This window comes from Pan paniscus, chromosome 3, assembly GCF_029289425.2.
Source record: "Pan paniscus chromosome 3, NHGRI_mPanPan1-v2.0_pri, whole genome shotgun sequence".
NCBI classification, from domain to species: Eukaryota; Metazoa; Chordata; class Mammalia; order Primates; family Hominidae; genus Pan; species Pan paniscus.
Window position 1 is genome coordinate 2,859,770 of NC_073252.2, and position 20,645 is coordinate 2,880,414.

The 20,645-nt window shown below is 50.9% G+C and overlaps 1 protein-coding gene across 8 annotated transcripts in view; it reads left to right on the forward strand.

Moving 5' to 3' along the window:
- The first annotated feature begins 12,003 nt into the window (after positions 1-12,003).
- Positions 12,004-20,645, forward strand: part of FAM193A (family with sequence similarity 193 member A) — a 196,464-nt gene continuing 187,822 nt past the window's right edge. The window contains exon 1 of one of the 8 annotated variants that reach the window (XM_034958217.4): positions 12,004-12,417. In XM_034958217.4, the coding sequence (XP_034814108.2) occupies positions 12,334-12,417 (84 nt within the window). In that variant the 5' untranslated portion in view covers positions 12,004-12,333. Of the gene's footprint in view, positions 12,603-13,286; positions 13,485-13,626; positions 14,152-14,422; positions 14,829-20,645 lie in introns of those variants that run through there. The other 7 variants (XM_034958216.4, XM_063603489.1, XM_014344551.5 and 4 more) reach the window with 7 other exon arrangements.

The following is a 20,645-nucleotide window of genomic DNA, read 5'->3' on the forward strand; positions in this document are numbered from 1 at the left end:
CAGCAGAAGCTCTGCTCAGGGGAATATTTGTAGATATAAACAACTACATTAAAACATCTCAGCCAGGCGCGGTGGCTCACGCCTGTAATCCCAGCACTTTGGGAGGCCAAGGCGGGCAGATCACGAGGTCAGGAGATCGAGACCATTCTGGCTAACATGGTGAAACCCCATCTCTACTAAAAATACAAAAAAGTTAGCCGGGCATGGTGGTGAGCGCCTGTAGTCCCAGCTACTCCGGAGGCTGAGGCAGGAGAATGGTGTGAACCCAGGAGGTGGAGCTTGCAGTGAGCCTAGGTTGTGCCACTGCACTCCAGCTTGGGTGACAGAGCGAGACTCCATCTCTAAATACATAAATTGGCTGGGCGTGGTGGCTCACGCCTGTAATCCCAGCACTTTGGGAGGCCAAGGTGGGCAGATCACCTGAGGTCAGGATTTTGAGACCAGCCTGGCCAACATGGTGAAACCCCGTCTCTACTAAAAATACAAAAATTAGCTGGGCATGGTGGTGGGTGCCTGTAAGCCCAGCTACTTGGGAGACTGAGGCAGAAGAATCGCTTGAACCTGGGAGATGGAGGTTGCAGTGAGCCAAGATTGCACCATTGCACTCCAGCTTGGGCGACAGAGTGAGACTCCATCTCAAAAAAAATAGATAGATAAACCGGGCGGCATGGTGGCTCACGCCTGTAATCCCAGCACTTTGGGGGGCCGAGGCAGGCAGATCATCTGAGGTCAGGAGTTCAAGACCAGCTCTTGACCAACATGGAGAAACCCCATCTCTACTAAAAATACAAAATTAGCCAGGCGTGGTGGTACATGCCTGTAATCCCAGCTACTCAGGAAGGCTGAGGTGGGAGAATCACTTGAACCCGGGAGGCAGAGGTTGCGGTGAGCTGAGATCCCGCCACTGCACTCCAGCCTGGGCAACTAGAGCAAAACTCGGTCTCAAATAAATAAATAAAAGAAAAAATTAAAAAGTTAAGGATGGCTGGGCACGGTAGCTCACGCTTGTGATCCCAGCACTTTGGGAGGCCAAAGCAGGTGGGTCACAAGATCAGGAGACCCAGATCATCCAAGTAACACAGTGAAACACCATCTGTACTAAAAATACAAAAAATTAGCTGGGCGTGGTGGCAGGCGCCTGTAGTCCCAGCTACTTGGGAGGGTGAGGCAGGAGACTCGCTTGAACCTGGGAGGCAGAGGTTGCAGTGAGCCGAGACCGCAGCACTGCACTCCCGCCTGGCAACAGAGCGACACTTCGTCTCAAAAAAAAAAAAAAAAAAAAAAGTTAAGGATAGGACATGACTACCGACTTTACAGAAGTAAGGATTATCACACACTACTGTGAGCAACTGTTTGCCAAAAAATGGGATAATATAGATGAATTCCTAGAAACACACTACCAAAACTGATTCATAAATAAACAGAATTAAATAGTCCTACAGCAAGTGAAACTGCAACAATCGAAAACTTCCCAACAAAGAAAAGCCCAGGACCAGATGACTTCACTGGTGAATTATTTTTTATTTATTTTTTTAATTTTTTGAGACGGAGTCTCACTCTGTCCCCCAGGCTGGAGTGCAGTGGTGCAATCTCAGCTCATTGCAAGCTCCGCCTCCCGGGTTCAAGCGATTCTACTGCCTCAGCCTCCCAAGTAGCTGGGACTCCAGGTGCCCGCCACTATGCCTGGCTAATTTTTTTTGTATTTTTAGTAGAGACGGGGTTTCACCGTGTTAGCCAGGATGGTCTCGATCTCCTGACCTCGTGATCCACCCACCTCAGCCTCCCAAAGTGCTGGGATTACAGGCGTGAGCCACTGCGCCTGGCCTTTTTTTTTTTTTTTTTTTTTTGAGATGGAGTCTCACTTTGTCACCCACGCTGGAGTGCAGTGGCACGATCTCGGCTCACTGCAACCTCCGCCTCCCAGGTTCAACCAATTCTCCAGCCTCAGCCTCCCGAGTAGCTGGGATTACAGGCGCCCACCACTACGCCCAGCTAATTGTTTGTATTTTTAGTACAGACGAGGTTTCATCATGTTGGTCAGGCTGGTCTCAAACTCCTGACCTCATGATTTGCCCAACTCGGCCTCCCAAAGTGCTGGGATTTTTTTTTTTTTTTTTTTGACAGAGTTTTGCTATTGTTGCCCAGGCTGGAGTGCAATGGCGTGATCTCGGCTAACTGCAACCTCTGCCTCCCAGGTTCAAGTGATTCTCCTGCCTCAGCCTCCCGAGTAGCTGGGACTACAGGCACCTGCCACCATACCTGGCTAATTTTTTGTATTTTTAGTAGAGATGGGGTTTCACCATGTTAGCCAGGATGGTCTCAATCTCCTGACCTCGTGATCCACCCGCCTCAGCCTCCCAAAGTGCTGGGATTGCAGGCATGAGCCACCGCACCCGACCTTCACTGGTGAATTCTAACAAATGTAAAAGAAAATAAAGACTAATCTTTCTGAGGCCAGGCACGGTGGCTCATGCCTGTAATTCCAGCACTTTAGGAGGCCAAGGCAGGCGGATCACCTGAGGTCAGGAGTTCGAGACAAGCCTTGCTGAGGTGGTAAAAACCCATCATTACTAAAAATACAAAAATTAGCCAAGAACAGTGGTGGGCACCTGTAATCCCAGGTACTCAGGAGGCTGAAACCGGAGAATCGCTTGAACCTGGGAGGCGGAGGTTGCAGTAAGCCGAGATCGTGCCATTGCACTCCAGCTGGGGTGACAAGAGCAAAACTCTGTCTCAAAAAAAAAAAAAAAAAAAGGCCAGGCGCAGTGGCTCACGCCTGTAATCCCAGCACTTTGGGAGGCCAAGGCAGGTGGATCACGAGGTCAGGAGATAGAGACCATCCTGGCTAACACGGTGAAATCCTGTCTCTACTAAAAAAAAAAATTAGCAGGGCGTGGTGGCGGGCGCCTATAGTCCCAGCTATTCAGGAGGCTGAGGCAGGAGAATGGCATGAACTCAGGAGGCGGAGCTTGCAGTGAGCCGAGATTGCGCCACTGCACTCCAGCCTGGGCGACAGGGCGAGACTCCGTCTCAACAACAACAACAAAAAGACTAATCTTTCTCAAACTTCATTTTAAAATGAACAGGAAAGAAAACTTTCTCATTTTGTGAGGTCAATAGTACCCTAATACTGAAGCCACCTAAAGACATTGCAAGAAAATAAAACTGCAGAACTGGCCAGGCGCGGTGGCTCACGCCTGTAATCCTACCACTTTGGGAGGCTGAGGCAGATGGATTACCTGAGGTCAGGAGTTCGAGACAAGCCTGGCCAATGTGGTGAAACCCTGTCTCTACTAAAAATACAAAACTTAGCTGGGCGTGGTGGTGGGTGCCTATAATCCCAGCTACTCGAGAGGCTGAGGCAGGAGAATCGCTTGAACTCAGGAGGCAGTGGTTGCAGTGAGCTGAGATCACGCCATTGCACTCCAGCCTGGGTAACAAGAGTGAAACTCTGTCTCAAAAAAAAATTGTAGAACAATGTATTTTATTAATATAGATGCAAAAATCCTAAACAAAACACCTTTTCATGATAAAAACCCAAGTGCAGAAGAAAACTATCTCAACATTATAAGGGCCATATTAAAAAGCCCCATTTCGCCAGGCGTGGTGGCTGATGCCTGTAATCCCAGCCTCGGCATTTAGGAGGCCTAGGCGGGTGGATCACTTAAGGTCAGGAGTTCGAGACCAGCCTGGCCGAGAAGGTGAAACCCCGTCTCACCGTGTATACAAACACTCATTTTGTATTTCTAAAACTATAAAAATTAGCCAGGCATGGTGGTGCACGCATGTAGTCCCAGTTACTTGGGAGGCTGACGCAGGAGAATGGCTTGAATTGAGGAGGCAGAGGTTGCAGTGAGCTGAGATCATGCCACTGCGCTCCAGCCTGAGCGACAGAGTGAGATTCTGTCCAAAAAAAAAAAAAAAGAAAAGAAACCCACATTGATATTATATTCAGTGGTGAAAGACTGAAAGCTTGAAAGCTTGTCACATTAGATCCAAAAACAAGACAAGAACGCTTGCTGTTGCCGCTTCTACTGAACCAAATACTGGAAGTTCTAGTCAGAGCAATTAAGCAAGAAAGAAACAGGCTGCATCCAAATTGGAAGTGAAGAAGTAGAACTATCTCTGTTCACAAATGTCATATTATATATATAGAAAACCGGCCAGGCATGGGGGCTCACGCCTGTAATCCCAGCACTTTGGGAGGCCCAGGTGGGCGGATCACTTGAGGTCAGAATTTTGAGACCAGCCTCACCAACATGGTGAAACCCTGTCTCTACTAAAAATACAAAAATTAGCCGGGCATGGTGGCGGGCACCTGTAATCCCAGCTACCTGGGAGGCTGAGGCAGGAGAATTGCTGGAACCCGGGAGGTGGAGGCTGCAGTGAGCCAAGATTGCGCCACTGCACTCCAGCTTGGGTGACAGAGCAAGACGCCATCTTAAAAAAAAAAAAAAAGAAAAGAAATAAAAAGAACTTGTGTATCAAAGGATGCTATCAAGAGTAAATGGCATATTTGCACATAATTTACAAAATAAAAATTTTTTAATATGAAAAGACAACCTGCAGGATGGGAGAACATTTGCAAGTCATCTGATATGGGATTAATACTCAGAATATATAAAGTACTACAACTCAACAACAGAAACAGACAACCCGCCAGGCGTGGTGGCTCACGCCTGTAATCCCAGCACTTTGGGAGGCCGAGGTGGGCGGATCACGAGTTCAGGAGATCCAGACAATCCTGGCTAACATGGTGAAAACCCGTCTCTACTAAAAATACAAAAAATTAGCCAGGCGTGGTGGCGCGCACCTGTAATCCCAGCTACTTGGGAGGGGGAGGCAGGAGAATGGCGTGAACCCAGGAGGCGGAGCTTGCAGTGAGCCGAGATCGCGCCACTGCACTCCAGCCTGGGCAACAGAGCAAGATTCCATCTCAAAAAAAAAAACCAAAAAAAAAAAAACACAGACAACCCAATTTGAAAATGGACAAAGGACTTAAATAGATATTTCTCCAAAGAAGGTATATAAATGGCCTACCTACTCCAGGGGTTCACATGGGAAGATTGCTTGAGCCCAGGGGGTCAAGGCTGCAGTGAGCCATGAACAGTGCCACTGCATTCCAACCTGAATGACAGAGCAAGACGCTATCTCTAAAAAACAATAAATGAAAAATTTAAACAGTAGAGGTTACCATAGCCTGAGGGTAGGGGGAATGTAAAGTTACTGGTTAATGGCTACAGAATTTCTGTCTGAGATGATAAAAAAGTTCTGAAAATAGTGGTAAAAGTTGCCCAACATTCTGAATATAGATAATGCCACGGAGTTGTACACTTAATGATTAAAATAGTCAGTTTTGGCTGGGCACGATGGCTCATGCCTGAAATGCCAGCACTTTGGAGGGCTGAGGTGGGTGGATCACAAGGTCAGGAGATAGAGACCAGCCTGGCCAACATGGTGAAACCCTGTCTCTACTAAAACTACAAAAATTAGGGAGGCCGAGGTGGGCGGATCACCTGAGGTCAGGAGTTCAAAAACCAGCCTGACTTAACATGAGGAAACCGCATATCTACTAAAAATACAAAATTAGCCGGGCATGGTGGTGCATGCCTGTAATTCCAGCTACACAGGAGGCTGAGGTAGGAGAATTGCTTGAACTCAGGAGGTGAAGGTTGTGGTGAGCCAAGATCATGCCATTGCACTCCAGCCTGTGGCAACAAGAGTGAAACACCATCTCAAAAAAAAAAAAAGAAAAAGAAAAAGACAGGCACTGTGGCTCACACCTGTAATTCCAGCACTTTGGGAGGCCAAGGTGGGTGGATCACGAGCTCAGGACATCGAGACCATCTTAGCTAATGCGGTGAAATCCCATCTCTACTAAAAATACAAAAAATTAGCCAGGCATGGTGGCACGAGCCTGTAGTCCCAGCTACTCGGCAGACTGTGGTGGCGTGCACCTGCAATCCCAGCTGCTAGGGAGGCTGAGGCAGGAGAATCGCTTGAATCCGGGAGGTGGAGGTTGCAGTGAGTAGAGATTGCGCTGCTGCACTGCAGCGTGGGCAACAGAGGAAGACTCCAGCTCAAAAAAAAAAAAGTTTTGGCTCGATGTGGTGGCTCACGCCTGTAATCCCAGCACTTTGGGAGGCCGAAGCGGGTGGATCACCTGAGGTCAGGAATTCGAGACCAGCCTGGCCAACATGGTGAAACTCTGTCTCTGCTAAAAATAGAAAAATTAGCCAAGCATGGTGGCAGGTGCCTGTAATCCCAGCTACTCAGGAGGCTGAGGCAGGAGAATTGCTTGAACCCGGGAGGTGGAGGTTGCAGTGAGCTGAGATCACACCATTGCACTCCAGCCTGGGGGACAAGAGTGAGACTTCGTCTCAAAAAGAAAAAAAGTAAGTTTTGTATTATAAATGTTTTATAGCAATTTCTTTTTTTTTCTTTTTTTTTTTTAGACGGTTTCTCACTCTGTTGCCAGGCTGGAGTGCAGTGGCTTGATCTTGGCTCACTGCAACCTCCACCTCCCAGGTTCAAGTGATTCTCCTGCCTCAGCCTTCTGAGTAGCTGGGACTACAGGTGCGCGCCACCATATCCAGCTAATTTTTTGTATTTTTAGTAGAGACGGGGTTTCACCATGTTGGCCAGGATGGTCTCTATCTCTTGACCTTGTGATCTGCCAGCCTCGGCCTCCCAAAGTGCTGGAATTACAGGTGTGAGCCACTGTACCTGGCCAACAATTTCTTAAAATGCAAAACTAAACAAAAGGAGACTTTAGCATAAAATAATATGAAATACATAGGAATAAGTCTGACAAAAGATGTGTTAGGCAAGTACACTAAACCTCAAAACATTGCTAAGACTAAATAAATATATATAAATATAGCTCACGAACTGGAAGATACAATAATGTTTAGACGTCACTATCTCCAAATTGATCTGTACATTACCACAATCTTTGTTAAAATTGACCAGATTTTTTTAAAGAAATTGACAAGCTGATTCTCAAATTCACATGAAATTCACAGGAATTTCATATGAATATGAATATGCAAAACAACATTTGAAAGAATAGTCTGGATGAAGTGGCTCACGCCTGTAATCTCAGCACTTTGGGAGGCCATAGCAGAGGATCACTTGAGCCCAGGAGTTCGTGACCAGCTTGGGCAACATAGTGAGACCCCGTCTCTGCAAAAAAAAAAAAAAAAAAAAAGCTGGGCATAGTGATAGGTGCCTGTGGTCCCAGCTACTCAGAAGGCTGAGATGGGAGGGTCACTTGAGCCTGGGAGGTCCAGGCTGCAGTAAGCTGTGACTGAGCCACTGCACTCCAGCCTGGGTGGTAGAGTGAGATCCCATTTCAAAATAAATAATAAAATAATAAAGTTGGACCGGGCGCAGTGGCTCACGCCTGTAATACCAGCACTTTGGGAGGCCGAGGCTGGCGGATCACGAGGTCAGGAGATCGAGACCATCCTGGCTAACAGAGTGAAACCCCGTCTCTACTAAAAATATAAAAAAATTAGCCAGGTGCGGTGGCGGGCACCTGTAGTCCCAGCTACTCGGGAGGCTGAGGCAGGAGAACGGCATGAACCTGGGAGGCAGAGCTGGCAGTGAGCCGAGACAGCGCCACTGCACTCTAGCCTGGGCGACAGAGCGAGACTCCGTCTCAAAAAAAAAAAAAAAAAAAAGGCTCATGCCTGTAATTCCAGCACTTTGGGAGGCCGAGGTGGGTGGATCATGAGGTCAGGAGTTGAAGACCAGCCTGGCCAAGACAGTGAAACCCCATCTCTACTAAAAATACAAAAAAATTAGCCTGGTGTGGTGGCAGGTGCCTGTAATCCCAGCTACTCAGAAGGCTGCGGCAAGAGAATCCCTTGAACCCAGGTGGCAGAGGTTGCATTGAGCTGAGATTGTGCCATTGCACTCCAGCTGGGTGACAGAGTGAGACTCTTTCTCAAAAAAAAAAAAAAAAAAAAGGTAAGCATGTCTCTTCCATATGACCACTCTTAGGTGTTTACTTAAGAGAAATGAAAACATGTTTATATGATGACTTGTACATGAATGTTCTGGTGTTTTTGTTTGTTTTTCGGTTTTTTTAATTTATGAATGTTGATAGTAACTGTAATAACCAAAAACTGGAAACAACCAAAATATTCATCAACAGAAAAATGTATAAACAAACTATGAGACATCCATGCAGTGGAATACCACTGAGCAATGAAAAGGAATTTTTTTTTTTTGAGATGGAGTCTCACTCTGTCGCCCAGGCTGGAGTGCAGTGGTGCGCTCTCGGCTGTCTGCAACCTCCGCGTCCCGGGTTCAAGCGATTCTCCTGCCTCAGCCTCCCAAGTAGCTGAGACTACAGGCGCCCACCACCACACCTGGCTAAATTTTTGTATTTTTAGTAGAGACAGGGTTTCACCATGTTGGCCAGGATGGTCTTGATCTCCTGACCTCATGATCCGCCCACCTCAGCCTCCCAAAGTGTTCGGATTACAGGCGTGAGCCACTGTGCCTGGCCAAAGAATGCATTATTTAAAAAACGTTTTTGTTATATAGATTCTTTTTATTTTGCCCTTATTATGTTTCGTTGACATATAATTGTACATATTTATGAAGTACAGTGTGATAATTTGATACATGTATAGAATGTGTAATGATCAGAGTAGCATATCCATCACCGCAAACATTTATTTCCTTGTGTTGCAAACATTCATAATCTACTCTTCTGCCTATTTGAAAATATACAGTAAATTTTTGTTAATTACAGTCACCCTATAGTGCCAGCCATAGAACACTAAACTCATTTCTTTTACAAAGCTGTACTGTTTGTTTTTTTTTTTTTGAGACAGAGTCTTGCTCTCTTGGGCAGGCTGTAGTGGCACAATCTCAGCTCACTGCAACCTTCATATCCCAGGCTCAAGTGGTTCTCCTGCCTCAGCCTCCCAAGTAGCTGGGAGTACAGGCGTGTGCCACCATGTCCAGGTAATTTTCGTATTTTTAGTAGAGACGGGGTTTCACCATGTTGGCCAGGCTGGTCTCAAACTCCTGACCTCAGGTGATCCGCCCGCCTCGGTCTCCCTAAGTGCTGGATTACAGGCGTGAGCCAAGGCGCCCAGCCTCAAGCTGTACTTTTGTATCCATTAACCAACCTTTGGCTATCTCCCTCTCCCCACTACTCTTCCCTACCTCTAGAAACCACTATTCTAAGCCGGGCACAGTGGCTCACGCCTGTAATCCCAGCACTTTGGGAAGCCTAGGCAGGCGGATCACAAGGTCAGTAGTTCGAGATCAGCCTGGCCAACATGGTGAAACCCTGTCTGTACTAAAAACTTAGCCGGACATGGTGGTGCACCTGTAATCCCGGCTATTTGGGAGGCAGAGGTGGGAGAATTGCTTGGACCTGGGAGGCAGAGGCTGCAGTGAGCCGAGATCATGCCCTGCACTCTATCCTGGGCAACAGAGTGAGACCCTGACTCAAAAAAAAACAAAAACAAAAACAAAAATTACCCAGGTGTAGGCCAGGCGCGGTGGCTCACGCCTGTAATCCCAGCACTTTGGGAGGTCGAGGCAGGCGGGTCATGAGGTCAGGAGATCGAGACCATCCTGGCTAACACGGTGAAACCCCGTCTCTACTAAAAATACAAAAAATTAGCCGGGCATGGTGGCGGGCGCCTGTAGTCCCAGATACTCAGGAGGCTGAGGCAGGAGAATGGCATGAACCTGGTAGGCGGAGCTTGCAGTGAGCCGAGATCGCGCCACTGCACTCCAGCCTGAGCGACAGAGCGAGACTCCATCTCAAAAATAAAAATAAAAAATAAAAAAATTACCCAGGTGTGGTGGCGCGTGCCTGTAGTCTCAGCTAGTTGAGAGGCTGAGGCGAAGAATCACTTGAACCCAGGAGGCGGGGAGGTTGCAGTGAGCCAAGATCAGGCCATTGCACTCCTGCCTGGGCAACAAAAGCAAAACTCTGTCTCAAAATACATAAATAAATAAATAAAAAAGAAATCACTGTTCTACTCTCTTACTTCTATGAGATCAACTTTTTCTTTTTTTTGCTTGCTTGCTTTTTTGAGACAGAGTTTTGCTCTTGTCATCCAGATTGGAGTGCAGCGGGATGATCTCAGCTCACTGCAACCTCCGCCTCCCGGGCTCAAGCGATTCTCCTGTTTCAGCCTCCTGAGTAGCTGGGATTATAAATGCCCGCCACCACGCCTGGCTAATTTTTGTAGCTTTAGTAGAGACGGGGTTTCACCACGTTGGCCAGGCTTGTCTTGAACTCCTGACCTCAAGTGATCCACCTGCCTCACCCTCCCAAAGTGCTGGGATTACACGTGTGAGCCACCGCACCCGGCCAAGATAAACTTTTTTAGCTTGCACACGAGTGATAAAGTGGTACTTATCTGGCCAGGCCCAGTGGCTCACGCCTGTAATCCCAGCACTTTGGGAGGCCAAGGCGGGTGGATCAAGAGGTCAGGAGTTCGAGACCAGCCTGACCAACATAGTGAAAGCCCCGTCTCTAATAAAAATACAAAAAAAATTAGCCGGGCATGGTGGCGGCTGCCTATAGTCCCAGCTACTCGAGAAGCTGAGGCAGGAGAATGGCGTGAACCCGGGAGGTGGAGGTTGCAGTGAGCCACGTCGCGCCACTTCACTGCAGCCTGAGTGACAGAGCAAGACTCTGTCTCAAAAATAAATAAATAAAATAAAAATAAAAAAATAAAGTGGTACTTATCTTTCTGTGCCTGGCTTTTTCACATCACATAATGTCCTGCAAGCTCATCTATGTTGCAGCAAATGACAGAAATTTGGGGGTTTTAATGGCTAAATAGTATTCCAAAAAATTGTGCTCCCTTGTGTATATAGCATTTTATCAGTTCATCTGTTTTTTTTTGTTTTGTTTTGTTTTGTTTTGTTTTTTTGAGGCAGAGTCTCACTCGATCTTGGCTCACTGCAACCACCACCTTCCAGGTTCAAGCAATTCTCCCGCCTCAGCCTCCCAAGTAGCTGGGATTATAGGTGCTTGCCACCACGCCCGGCTAATTTTTGTATTTTTAGTAGAGATGGGGTTTCTCCATGTTGGCCAGGCTGGTCCCAAACTCCTGACCTCAGGTGATTCGCCCGCCTCGGCCTCCCAAAGTGCTAGGATTACAGGCATGAGCCACCAGGCCCGGCCTGTCATTATTTTTATTCTTTTCTTTCTTTCGTTTTGTTTTGAGTTTTTGAGACGGAGTCTCGCTCTGTGGCCCAGGCTGGAGTGCAGTGGCTTGATCTGGGCTCACCGAAAGCTCCGCCTCCCAGGTTCACGCCATTCTCCTGCCTCAGCCTCCTGAGTAGCTGGGACTACAGGCATCCGCCACCAGGCCCGGCTAATTTTTTGTATTTTCAGTAGAGACGGGGTTTCACCGTGTTAGCCAGGATGGTCTCAATCTCCTGACCTCATGACCCGCCCCACCTCGGCCTCCCAAAGTGCTGGGATTACAGGCGAGAGCCACACTGCGCCCGGCCTCTTTTTTTTTTTTTGACGGAGTTTTGCTCGTTGCCCAAGCTGGAGTGCAATGGCACTATTTCGGCTTACTGCAACCCTTGCCTCCCGGGTTCAAGCGATTCTCCTGCCTCAGCCTCCCGAGTAGCTGGGATTACAAGTGTGTGCCACCATGCCCAGCTAATTTTTGTATTTGTAGTAGAGACGGGGTTTCGCTTTGCTGGCCAGGCTGTCTTGAACTCCCGGCCTCAGGTGATCCGCCCACCTCGGCCTCCCAAACTGCTGGGATTACAGGCATGAGCCAAGGCACCCAGGCCTAATGGTCATTATTGTCATTCATTGATTCAGCAAATAGTAGAGTGCTGGGTGCTCAGCCTCTTGCTTTGCAGTAGCTTGGGTGTCAGAGGTGTGTGAGGCAGGCATTCTCAGGTTCTCTCCTGCCCAATAAAACCTTTTGTCTTTGGGGATACTGGTGACATCATGAATCCCAATCCTGTGCAATGTGCTATGACAAAGGAAAGGACAGGGGTTGAGGCAAGGGGCAGGGACAGCCTATGACACTGAAAAAGAGGCCAGAAACGCATTCCTACCCGCTCTCTCAAAATCCATGTTCAGTGGCAGGATCATCCAAGACCCTGATGGGGCGGGGGGCCTTTTTTCGTCTAAGATGGTATCTGAATGGCTTTAAGGGTAGCTTTCTTCTGATCACATGAGATTTCTGCTTGTGTCGTGAAGAATGGGTCAGAGGATCAGGACGCTGTGGCTGCAGCTGGGGCGGGTTGCAGGGACCCAGGACGAACAGTAGGGCTCGGTTAACGCTGCAAGGGGAGCCTGGCAGGCCGTACATCCCAATGCCAAGCCCGCCGCCTCTCGGCCTGACACCACCCGTGGAACCAAAAAGGGGAAATCATGTCCTTTGTGCCTCTGTGTCTGTGGTAAGCGGGGCCCTCCAGGGGGCGGAGCCGCCGGCAGGGTCCCCCCGTGGCCCGGGTCTCAGGGCAGAGCTCTGCCTGGGGCTCGCAGATGTCTGCAAGGCCGCGGAGGGAGGAGGGTCCAGACGCAAGCCCTTATTTCTGATCTGGACGTCTGCGAGGGTCTGACCCTGCTAGTCGTCCCTGAGGTGCGTGAGTGCGAGGGTGTGGGACACGGCCGGATCGTCCTAGGGCCCCGTGGATTAGCAAGGCACCGGGACCACTGCAGAGGGCTTAACGGGATAGCAGGGAGAGGGCGGGCTCGGGAAGAGCACCCTTTAGGCGAGGGGTTCTCGGGGAACCGACCGGCGTGTCCCAGCCCCAGGCCCGGTCCAAGATTCGCCGGCTCCGCCGCTGCCTCCGCACCCAGGCGGACCCCACCGCACCGCGCCCGGCTTTCCAGCGCTGCCCGAACCCCCGCCCAGCCCACGAGGCAGGGATTCTGTGGTCCTCACTGAGTCATCTGGACCAGAACTAGACTAGCCCAAGGTCACCGGGCGTTCCTGGCGAGGCCAGGGCCGCGCCGCGCCGCCCCTGGTGCATCCCGGGAGCCGCGCCGGTCTGCGGCACCTGGGCGGCGGACAGGGGCGCGGGCGGGGCGGACAGGGGCGCGGGCGGGGCGGACAGGGGCGCGGGCGGGGCGGACAGGGGCGCGGGCGGGGCGGACAGGGGCGCGGGCGGGGCGGACAGGGGCGCGGGCGGGGCGGGCGGGCAGCGGACACCGGTCGGAGAGGCGGAACTCCCTGCCGCCAGCCGCGTAGTTCGCCTCGCGGGCGGCGGCGCGGCCTCCTGCCGGCCTAGCCCTACGCCCGACCACAACGCCCAGAAGGCCGCGCGGCGCGGGCGGGACCTGCGGCGACGAGCGCGGCGGTGACATCACCGCCGCATCCAGCTCCCTGGCCCCAGCTCCTCCCAGCGCCCGGGCCCTCGGCCTCGCAAGGCCTGACGGGAATCGTGGTCCACCCCCGGGTACCCCCAGCTGCTGCACGGGAAGCACGGACTTCAGTTCCCGGCGTGTCCTGCGCGCCGAGGCACGTTAACGGCAGGAGGGGGTGGGCAAGCAAAGGGAAAAGCAGAGCCGGGGGGCGGAGTAAGGCGGGGTGGGGGTGGGGGCCCACACCCCTCCCCCTCCCCCTCCCCGCTGCTCCTTCCCCCTCCCCCGACGTAAACTGGGATCCCTTTCCCCTTGTGTCCGCCATATTGGACTCTAACTCTGGTCAGCCGCGGCGCCGGGACTGTGGACTCGCGGTTCCTCCCGCCCAGCGGCCTGCCCCGCAGCTCCCGCCCGCCCCAGCCCTCCCCGACCCGGACGCGACCCCGCGCAGCGCCCCCCGGCTGGCCGGAGCGCCCGTCGCCGCCGCCGCCTCAGCCTCCCCGCCTTCCCCGCCCTCCGCCGCCGCCCGCGGCCCCCGCGCCCGCTCTGCGCCCCTCTCCCCGCCCGCCATGAGCCCAGCCGACGCCAAGCGCGGGGCCAAGCGCCGGAAGAACAAGCGGGGCGGCGGCGGCGGCTCGGGCGGGGGTAACGGCGGCGCGAGCAGCGGCAAGGCCGGCCCGGCGGCGGCGCTGCGCGGCTCCCAGGCCGCGGGCCTGGCGGCCCCGGGCAGCGCGGCAGGCCTGGTGGGCGGCGCGGCGGCGGCCAACGGGCCTCTCGGCGCGGGCGCGAGCGCGGGCGGCGCCGCCCCCGGAGGCTACTTCGAGGTAAGCGGCGGCAGGGGGCAGGGGTCGATGGCGGTACGCGGTTGCCGTCCCCTCGCGCCTTGGCGGAGCTCGGCCTCCCGCTGTCGGCCCCGGGCCTGGGAGCGTGATGCTGCGGGCGGGCGGATAACGGGTCCTGCGGCGCTGCGCTTGCCGAGGTCCCGGGGCAGGGCGGCAGGTGGGCCGTGCTCGGCGTGACGCGGCCTCTGTCAGCCTCTTGAGAGGAGAACCTGAGCAGAGGCGGCGGGAGGGCTACACCGGGGCCGCCGCTCACGGCGACGGGCTGGTCCGCAGGCTGGAGCAGCCCCTCAACGGGCGGGGACGTCTCCGGGGTGCAGCTCCGCGCGCGGCGCTTCGCCTTCCTCTGGACCCGGCGGGTGATACCCGCGAGGCCCGGGCTTCTGTCGTGGCGTCTCGCCCGCTGCGGCGGTTCCAGAGCGACTGCGATTCCAGGGGTGAGCAAAGCTGCCCTTTCGCTCCCAGGGCTTTGAAATGTTTCTCTGTCCACCTTCGTTATTCCGTGCGCGTGATGATTGAGAAGGGCCTCCCGGAAGTTTTCCTTTGGTCCTCCTATGTGGTTATTTGAAATCTACCTGACAGCCACCTGGAGCTGGCAGCCCTGGCCCCTCCTCCCCCGCTTTGTTAAGTTTTCAGGGGTATTTAGTGGTTTGGTTACTCAGGTATGTATTTAGGGTTCGAACTTAAGGAATTTGAAAGGTGATTTTTTTCAGTTTTGTTTATGAAGACAGCTAGCACACATTGCACCTACCAATTATGGATTCCTGCCACTTTTATTCAACCGTTGGTCACAACATTTCAGAGGGTACACTATTTATAAGTGGGTATGCAATTGGCGCAGTCATTTCCAGTTATCCCATTGTCTGCTGAAAGAGAATAGATTTTTTTGAAAAGTTGCGTTCTTATGATGTTATTTAAACTCTTAAATTATGTAGTTTTAAAGATATTGCAATTAAAAAACGAAAGAAGCGGTGGGAGTATTTTTGTGCTAAATCATGACACAAATTGTTCTTTTTTTTTTTTTTTTCTTTTGAGAACGGAGTCTCGCTCTGTCGCCCAGCCTGGAGTGCAATAATGGCGCGATCTTGGCTCACTGTAACCTCCGCCTCCCGGGTTCAAGCGATTCTCCTGCCTCAGCCTCTCGAGTAGCTGGGACTACAGGCATGCGCCACCATGCCCGGCTAATTTTTGTAGAGACAGGGTTTCACCATGTTGGCCAGGCTGGTCTCGAACTCCTGACCTCAGGTGATCCGCCCACCTTGGCGTCCCAAAGTGCTGGGATTACAGGTGTGAGCCACCGCGCCCGGCCGTTTTTATTATTATTATATTGTTACATTAGGGTCTTGGGCCGTAGTCCTGGACTTCAGTCTCCCGAGATTGCCCTCATCCAGTATCCTGGAGATCAAAACAGGCCGCAGTTCTTGGGATCAAGGATGAGTCTTGAGCGTTTGGATCTTTGGGGTTTTTAAGGGCAGTGTTTGCTGCTGTCGGGTAGGGGAGGGCGGGGGGGGGGGTTGCCTGTGCATATCCTTACACAAAATATTGATAACTTTTGGTGTAGCTGGATGTGAAATATATTCATTTCTATTGATTCAATAAAAACCAGTTGGTGGCACAATAAAATTCTTAGTTTTAGCCTTTCATACCATTTCAAGTTTTAATAATTTACATTTGCTTTGCAATACTTAGGTAAAATATAACTTTATTATTTTTATTTATTTTTTTTTGAGAGAGAGTCTCACTCTGTCGCCCAGGCTGGAGTGCAGTGGTGCGATCTTGGCACACTGTAACCTCTGTCTCCCGGGTTCAAGCGATTCTCCTGCCTAACCCTCCCAAGTAGCTGGGACTACAGGTACCTGCCACCATGCCTGGCTAATTTTTTTTGTATTTTTAGTAGAGACAGGGATTCACTATGTTGGGCAGGCTGGTCTTGAAGTCCTGACCTCCTGATCCACCTGCTTTGGCCTCTCAAAGTCCTGGAATTACAGGCGTGAGCCACCGTGCCCACCCCTACCTTTATTATTTTTGTCGCGTTATTCAAAATCAGATAACTGTATGCCTATTATTATTAAGATAGGGTCTTGCTATGTTGCCTAGGCTGGCCTTGAGCTTGTGGGCTCAAGGGATCCCTCTCATCTTAGTTTTACTAATTACTAAGGGCACAGACCCTTGCCACTGTGCCCACCCGTGTATTATTTTTGACAGGACTGTGATATTCTGTTAAACTAGTATGCATCAGGGTTTTGTTGTTTTAAAAGAGACACGATCTCTCTCGGTTGCATAGGCTAGAGTACAGTTGCCTGGTCATAGCTCACTGTAACCTCCAATTTCTGGGCTAAGCAGTCCTTCCATGTAGCTAGGACTCTAGGTATGTGCCACCATGCCTGGCTAATTTTTTCTTTTAATATAGAGACAGGGTCTCACTATGTTACCCAGGCTTGTCTTGAACTCTTGACCTCAAGTGATCCTCCCATCTCTGCCTCCCAAAGTGCTGGGATTACAGGCCTGAGCCACTGCACCTGGCCTATTCAAGGTTTTTGACCATGACCCACTCTTATGACCCACTCCAAGAAATAAAATCCGTTAAGATCTAGGAAACATACACATAAACACAAAAATTTCAAAAAACATTTTAGGGCCGGGCACTGTGGCTCATGCCTGTAATTCCAGCACTTCGGGAGGCCGAGGTGGGTGGATCACCTGAGGTCAGGAGTTCGAAACCAGCCTGGTTGACAGATGATGAAACCCCAGAGATGGTGAAACCCTGTCTCTACTGAAAATACAAAAATTAGCCAGGCGTGGTGGTGTGCACTTGTAATCCCAGCTACTCGGGAGACTGAGGCAGGAGAATTGCTTGAACCTGGGAGATGTAGGTTGCAGTGAGCTGAGATCTAATCATTGCACTACTGCCTGGGCAACAAGAGTGAAACTCTGTCTCAAAAAAAAAAAAAAAAAATCCCATCCTTGTTGACACGGTGAGACCTCATCTCTGCTAAAAATACAAAAAATGGCCGGGCGCAGTGGCTCACGCCTGTAATCCCAGCACTGTGGGAGGCCGAGGCAGGCGGATCACGAGGTCAGGAGATAGAGACCATCCTGGCTAACACAGTGAAACCCGTCTCTAGTAAAAATACAAAAAATTAGCCGGGCGTGGTGGCGGGCACCTGTAGTCCCAGCTACTCCGGAGGCTGAGGCAGGAGAATAGTGTGAACCTGGGAGGCGGAGCTTGCAGTGAGCCGAGATCGCGCCACTGCACTCCAGCCTGGGCGACAGAGCGAGACTCCGTCTCAAAACAAACAAACAAACAAACCCCAAAAAATTAGCCAGGCGTGGTGGCGGGCGCCCTGTAGTCCCAGCTACTCCGGGGGCTGAGGCAGGAGAATGGCATGAACCCAGGAGGCTGAGCTTGCAGTGAGCCGAGATGGCGCCACTGCACTCCAGCCTGGGTGACAGAGTGAGACTCCGTCTCAAAAAAACAAACAAACGAACAAAAACGAAAAAACAGGCCGGGTGCGGTGGCTCACACCTGTAATCCCAGCACTTTGGGAAGCTGAGGCAGGTGGATCACTGAGGTTAGGAGTTTCAGACCAGCCTGGCCAATGTGATGAAACCCCATCTCTACTAAAAATACAAAGAATAGCCGGGAATAGTGGTGGATGCCTGTAATCCCAGCTACTCCGGACGCTGAGGCTGGAGAATCACTTGAACCTGGGAGACGGAGGTTGCAGTGAGCCCAGATCACATCACTACACTCTAGCCTGGGCGACAGCGCAAGACTGTCTCAAAATCCGTCTCAAAAAAAAAAAAAAAAGGGCAGGCGCAGTGGCTGACACCTATAATCCTAGCACTTTGGGAAGCCGAGGCAGGAGGATCAGCTGAGGTCAGGAGTTTGAGACCAGCCTGAGAAACATGGAGAAACCCTGTCTCTACTAAAAATACAAAATTAACTGGGTGTGGTGGCGCATGCCTGTAATCCTAGCTACTCAGGAGGCTGAGGCAGGAGAATCGCTTGAACCTGGGAGGTGGAGATTGTCATGCCAGCTACTCTGGAGGCTGAGGCAGGAGAATCGCTTGAACCTGGGAGGTGGAGATTGTCATGAGCTGAGATTGTGCCATTGCACTCCAGCCTGGGCAACAAAAGCGAAACTCTGTCTCAAAAAATAACAAAAAACAAACAAAATATTTTAATACTTTTCTGATCTTTTCTGTTCCATGTAATCTCATTAATAAAATCTGGGTTATAGTCCACAGAATTAGTTCATTGTGTACTTTTTTTTTTTTTTTTTGAGACAGAGTCTCGCTCTGTCACCAGGCTGGAGAGCAGTGGTGTGATCTTGACTCACTGCAACCTCCACCTCCTGGGTTCAAGTGATTCTCCTGCCTCAGCCTCCTGAGTAGCTGGGACTACGGGCGCGTGCCACCACGCCCAGCTAATTTTTGTATTTTTAGTAGAGACAGGGTTTCACCATGTTGGCTAGGATGGTTTCTCTTTCTTGACGTTGTAATCCACCCACCTTGGCCTCCCAAAGTGCTGGGATTATGGGTGTGACCCACCGCAGCCTCTCACTTGTGTACTATTGAGTTGTGTGCTGCACCTTGACAGTTGCTTTTACTGTATTTTAAGCTTTTAAAATATGCCACCATCTTTTATGGTATTTTATTTTATTTTTGAGACAGAGTCTTGCTCGGTCGCCCAGGCTGGAGTGCAGTGGCGCCATCTCGGCTCACTGCAACTTCTGCCTCCGGAGTTCAAGTGATTCCTCCTGAGTTCAAGTGATTCTCCTGCCTCAGCCTCCCGAGTAGCTGAGACTACAGGAGTGCACCACCACACCTGGCAATTTTTTTTTTTTTTTTCAAGACAGAGTCTCACTGCGTCACCCCAGCTGGAGTACAGTGGGGTGATCTTAGCTCACTGCACCTTCCGCCTCCTGGGTTCAAGTGATTCTTTTGCCTCAGCCTCCTGAGTAGCTGGGATTACAGGCATGTGCCACCACACTTGGGTAATTTTTGTATTTTTAGTAGAGACGGGGTTTCACCATGTTGGTCTAGAACTCCTGACCTTGTGATCCACATGCCTTGGCCTCCCAAAGTGCTGGGATTACAGGCGTGAGCAACCACGCCCAGCCATTTTTTGTATTTTTAGTAGAGATGGGGTTTCACCTTGTTGGCCAAGCTGGTCTCGAACTCCTGACCTCAAGTGATCTATCTACCTGCCTCGGCCTCCAAAAGTGCTGGAATTACAGGCGTGAGCCACTGCACCTGGCCGATATTTTAAACTTTTAAAGCTGTCTTTAGTTTTTAAGTTTCTTTGTAAGTATTTTAATAATTGTTCATTAAAGAAACTCTTTATGGTAACTGGGGTAAAATATTCTTGACACAGATCACAGAAAGTCTTAATGTAATTCTGAAGCCTCTGAATTGTTTCCCCACAGATGGTGAGCTTTTTGGAGTACCTTGTATGGTGCAAAATGGCACCCAAAACAGTATCAACCAGAAACAGTGAGTGGTTTCTGGCCCTATGGTTCCCAGGGAGGCTTTCTGAGTCCCGGCAAGCAGCCTCTACACTCCGTAGTCACCAGGCCAGAAGGTGGATAAGAGAGAAGGCCGAGTGGAAGGACTGTCTTGATTTTCAGGAGTGGTCACAGTCCCACTGTCCTGTGTGCGGGACACAGCACTATGTGTTATACCCAGGACCACCTTCATCGAGGTGGCTGCTGAGCCAAAGAGGGTGTTTCTGCATGTGGGTAGCTTCAACAAAGGAGGAGGACCATGGGAGAAGTAGGAAAACATAACTTAGCTTATAGGGTCTTTGACTCAAAACAGAATTCTTATACACAAAGCTTGGGGAACCACAAATTTGTTAGGCTCTGTTCCATGGGCAAGGTATCAACCTTGCGCTACCTCAGTTTTCTTTTCTTTTTTTTTTTTTAAATGGAGTCTCGCTCTGTCACCCAGGCTGGAGTGCCCTGGCGCAATCTTGGCTCACTGCAACCTCCGCCTCCCGGGTTCAAGTGATTCTCCTGCCTCAGCCTCCCAGGTCGCTGGGGCTACTGGTGTGTGCCACTATGCCCAGCTTATTTTTTGTATTTTTAGTAGAGACAGGGTTTCATCATGTTAGCCAGGATGGTCTCAATCTCCTGACGTCGTGATGTACCCGCCTCGGCCTCTCAAAGTGCTAGGATTACGGTGTGAGCCACTGCATTTGGCCACTACCTTGGGTTTCTTAATGATGGGGCACCACAGGCTTGGTGGCTCATACCTATAATCCCAGCATTTAGGGAGGCCAGGGTGGGAGGATCACTTGAGTCCAGGAGTTTGAGATCAGCCTGGGTGACGTGGAGAGACCCTCCCCGCCACTGCTCTACAAAAAATTAAAATAAAAATTAGCCACCATAGGGACCGGGCATAGTGGCTCACGCCTGTAATCTTAGCACTTTGGGAGGCTGAGGTGGGCAGATCACTTGATGTCAGGAGTTTGA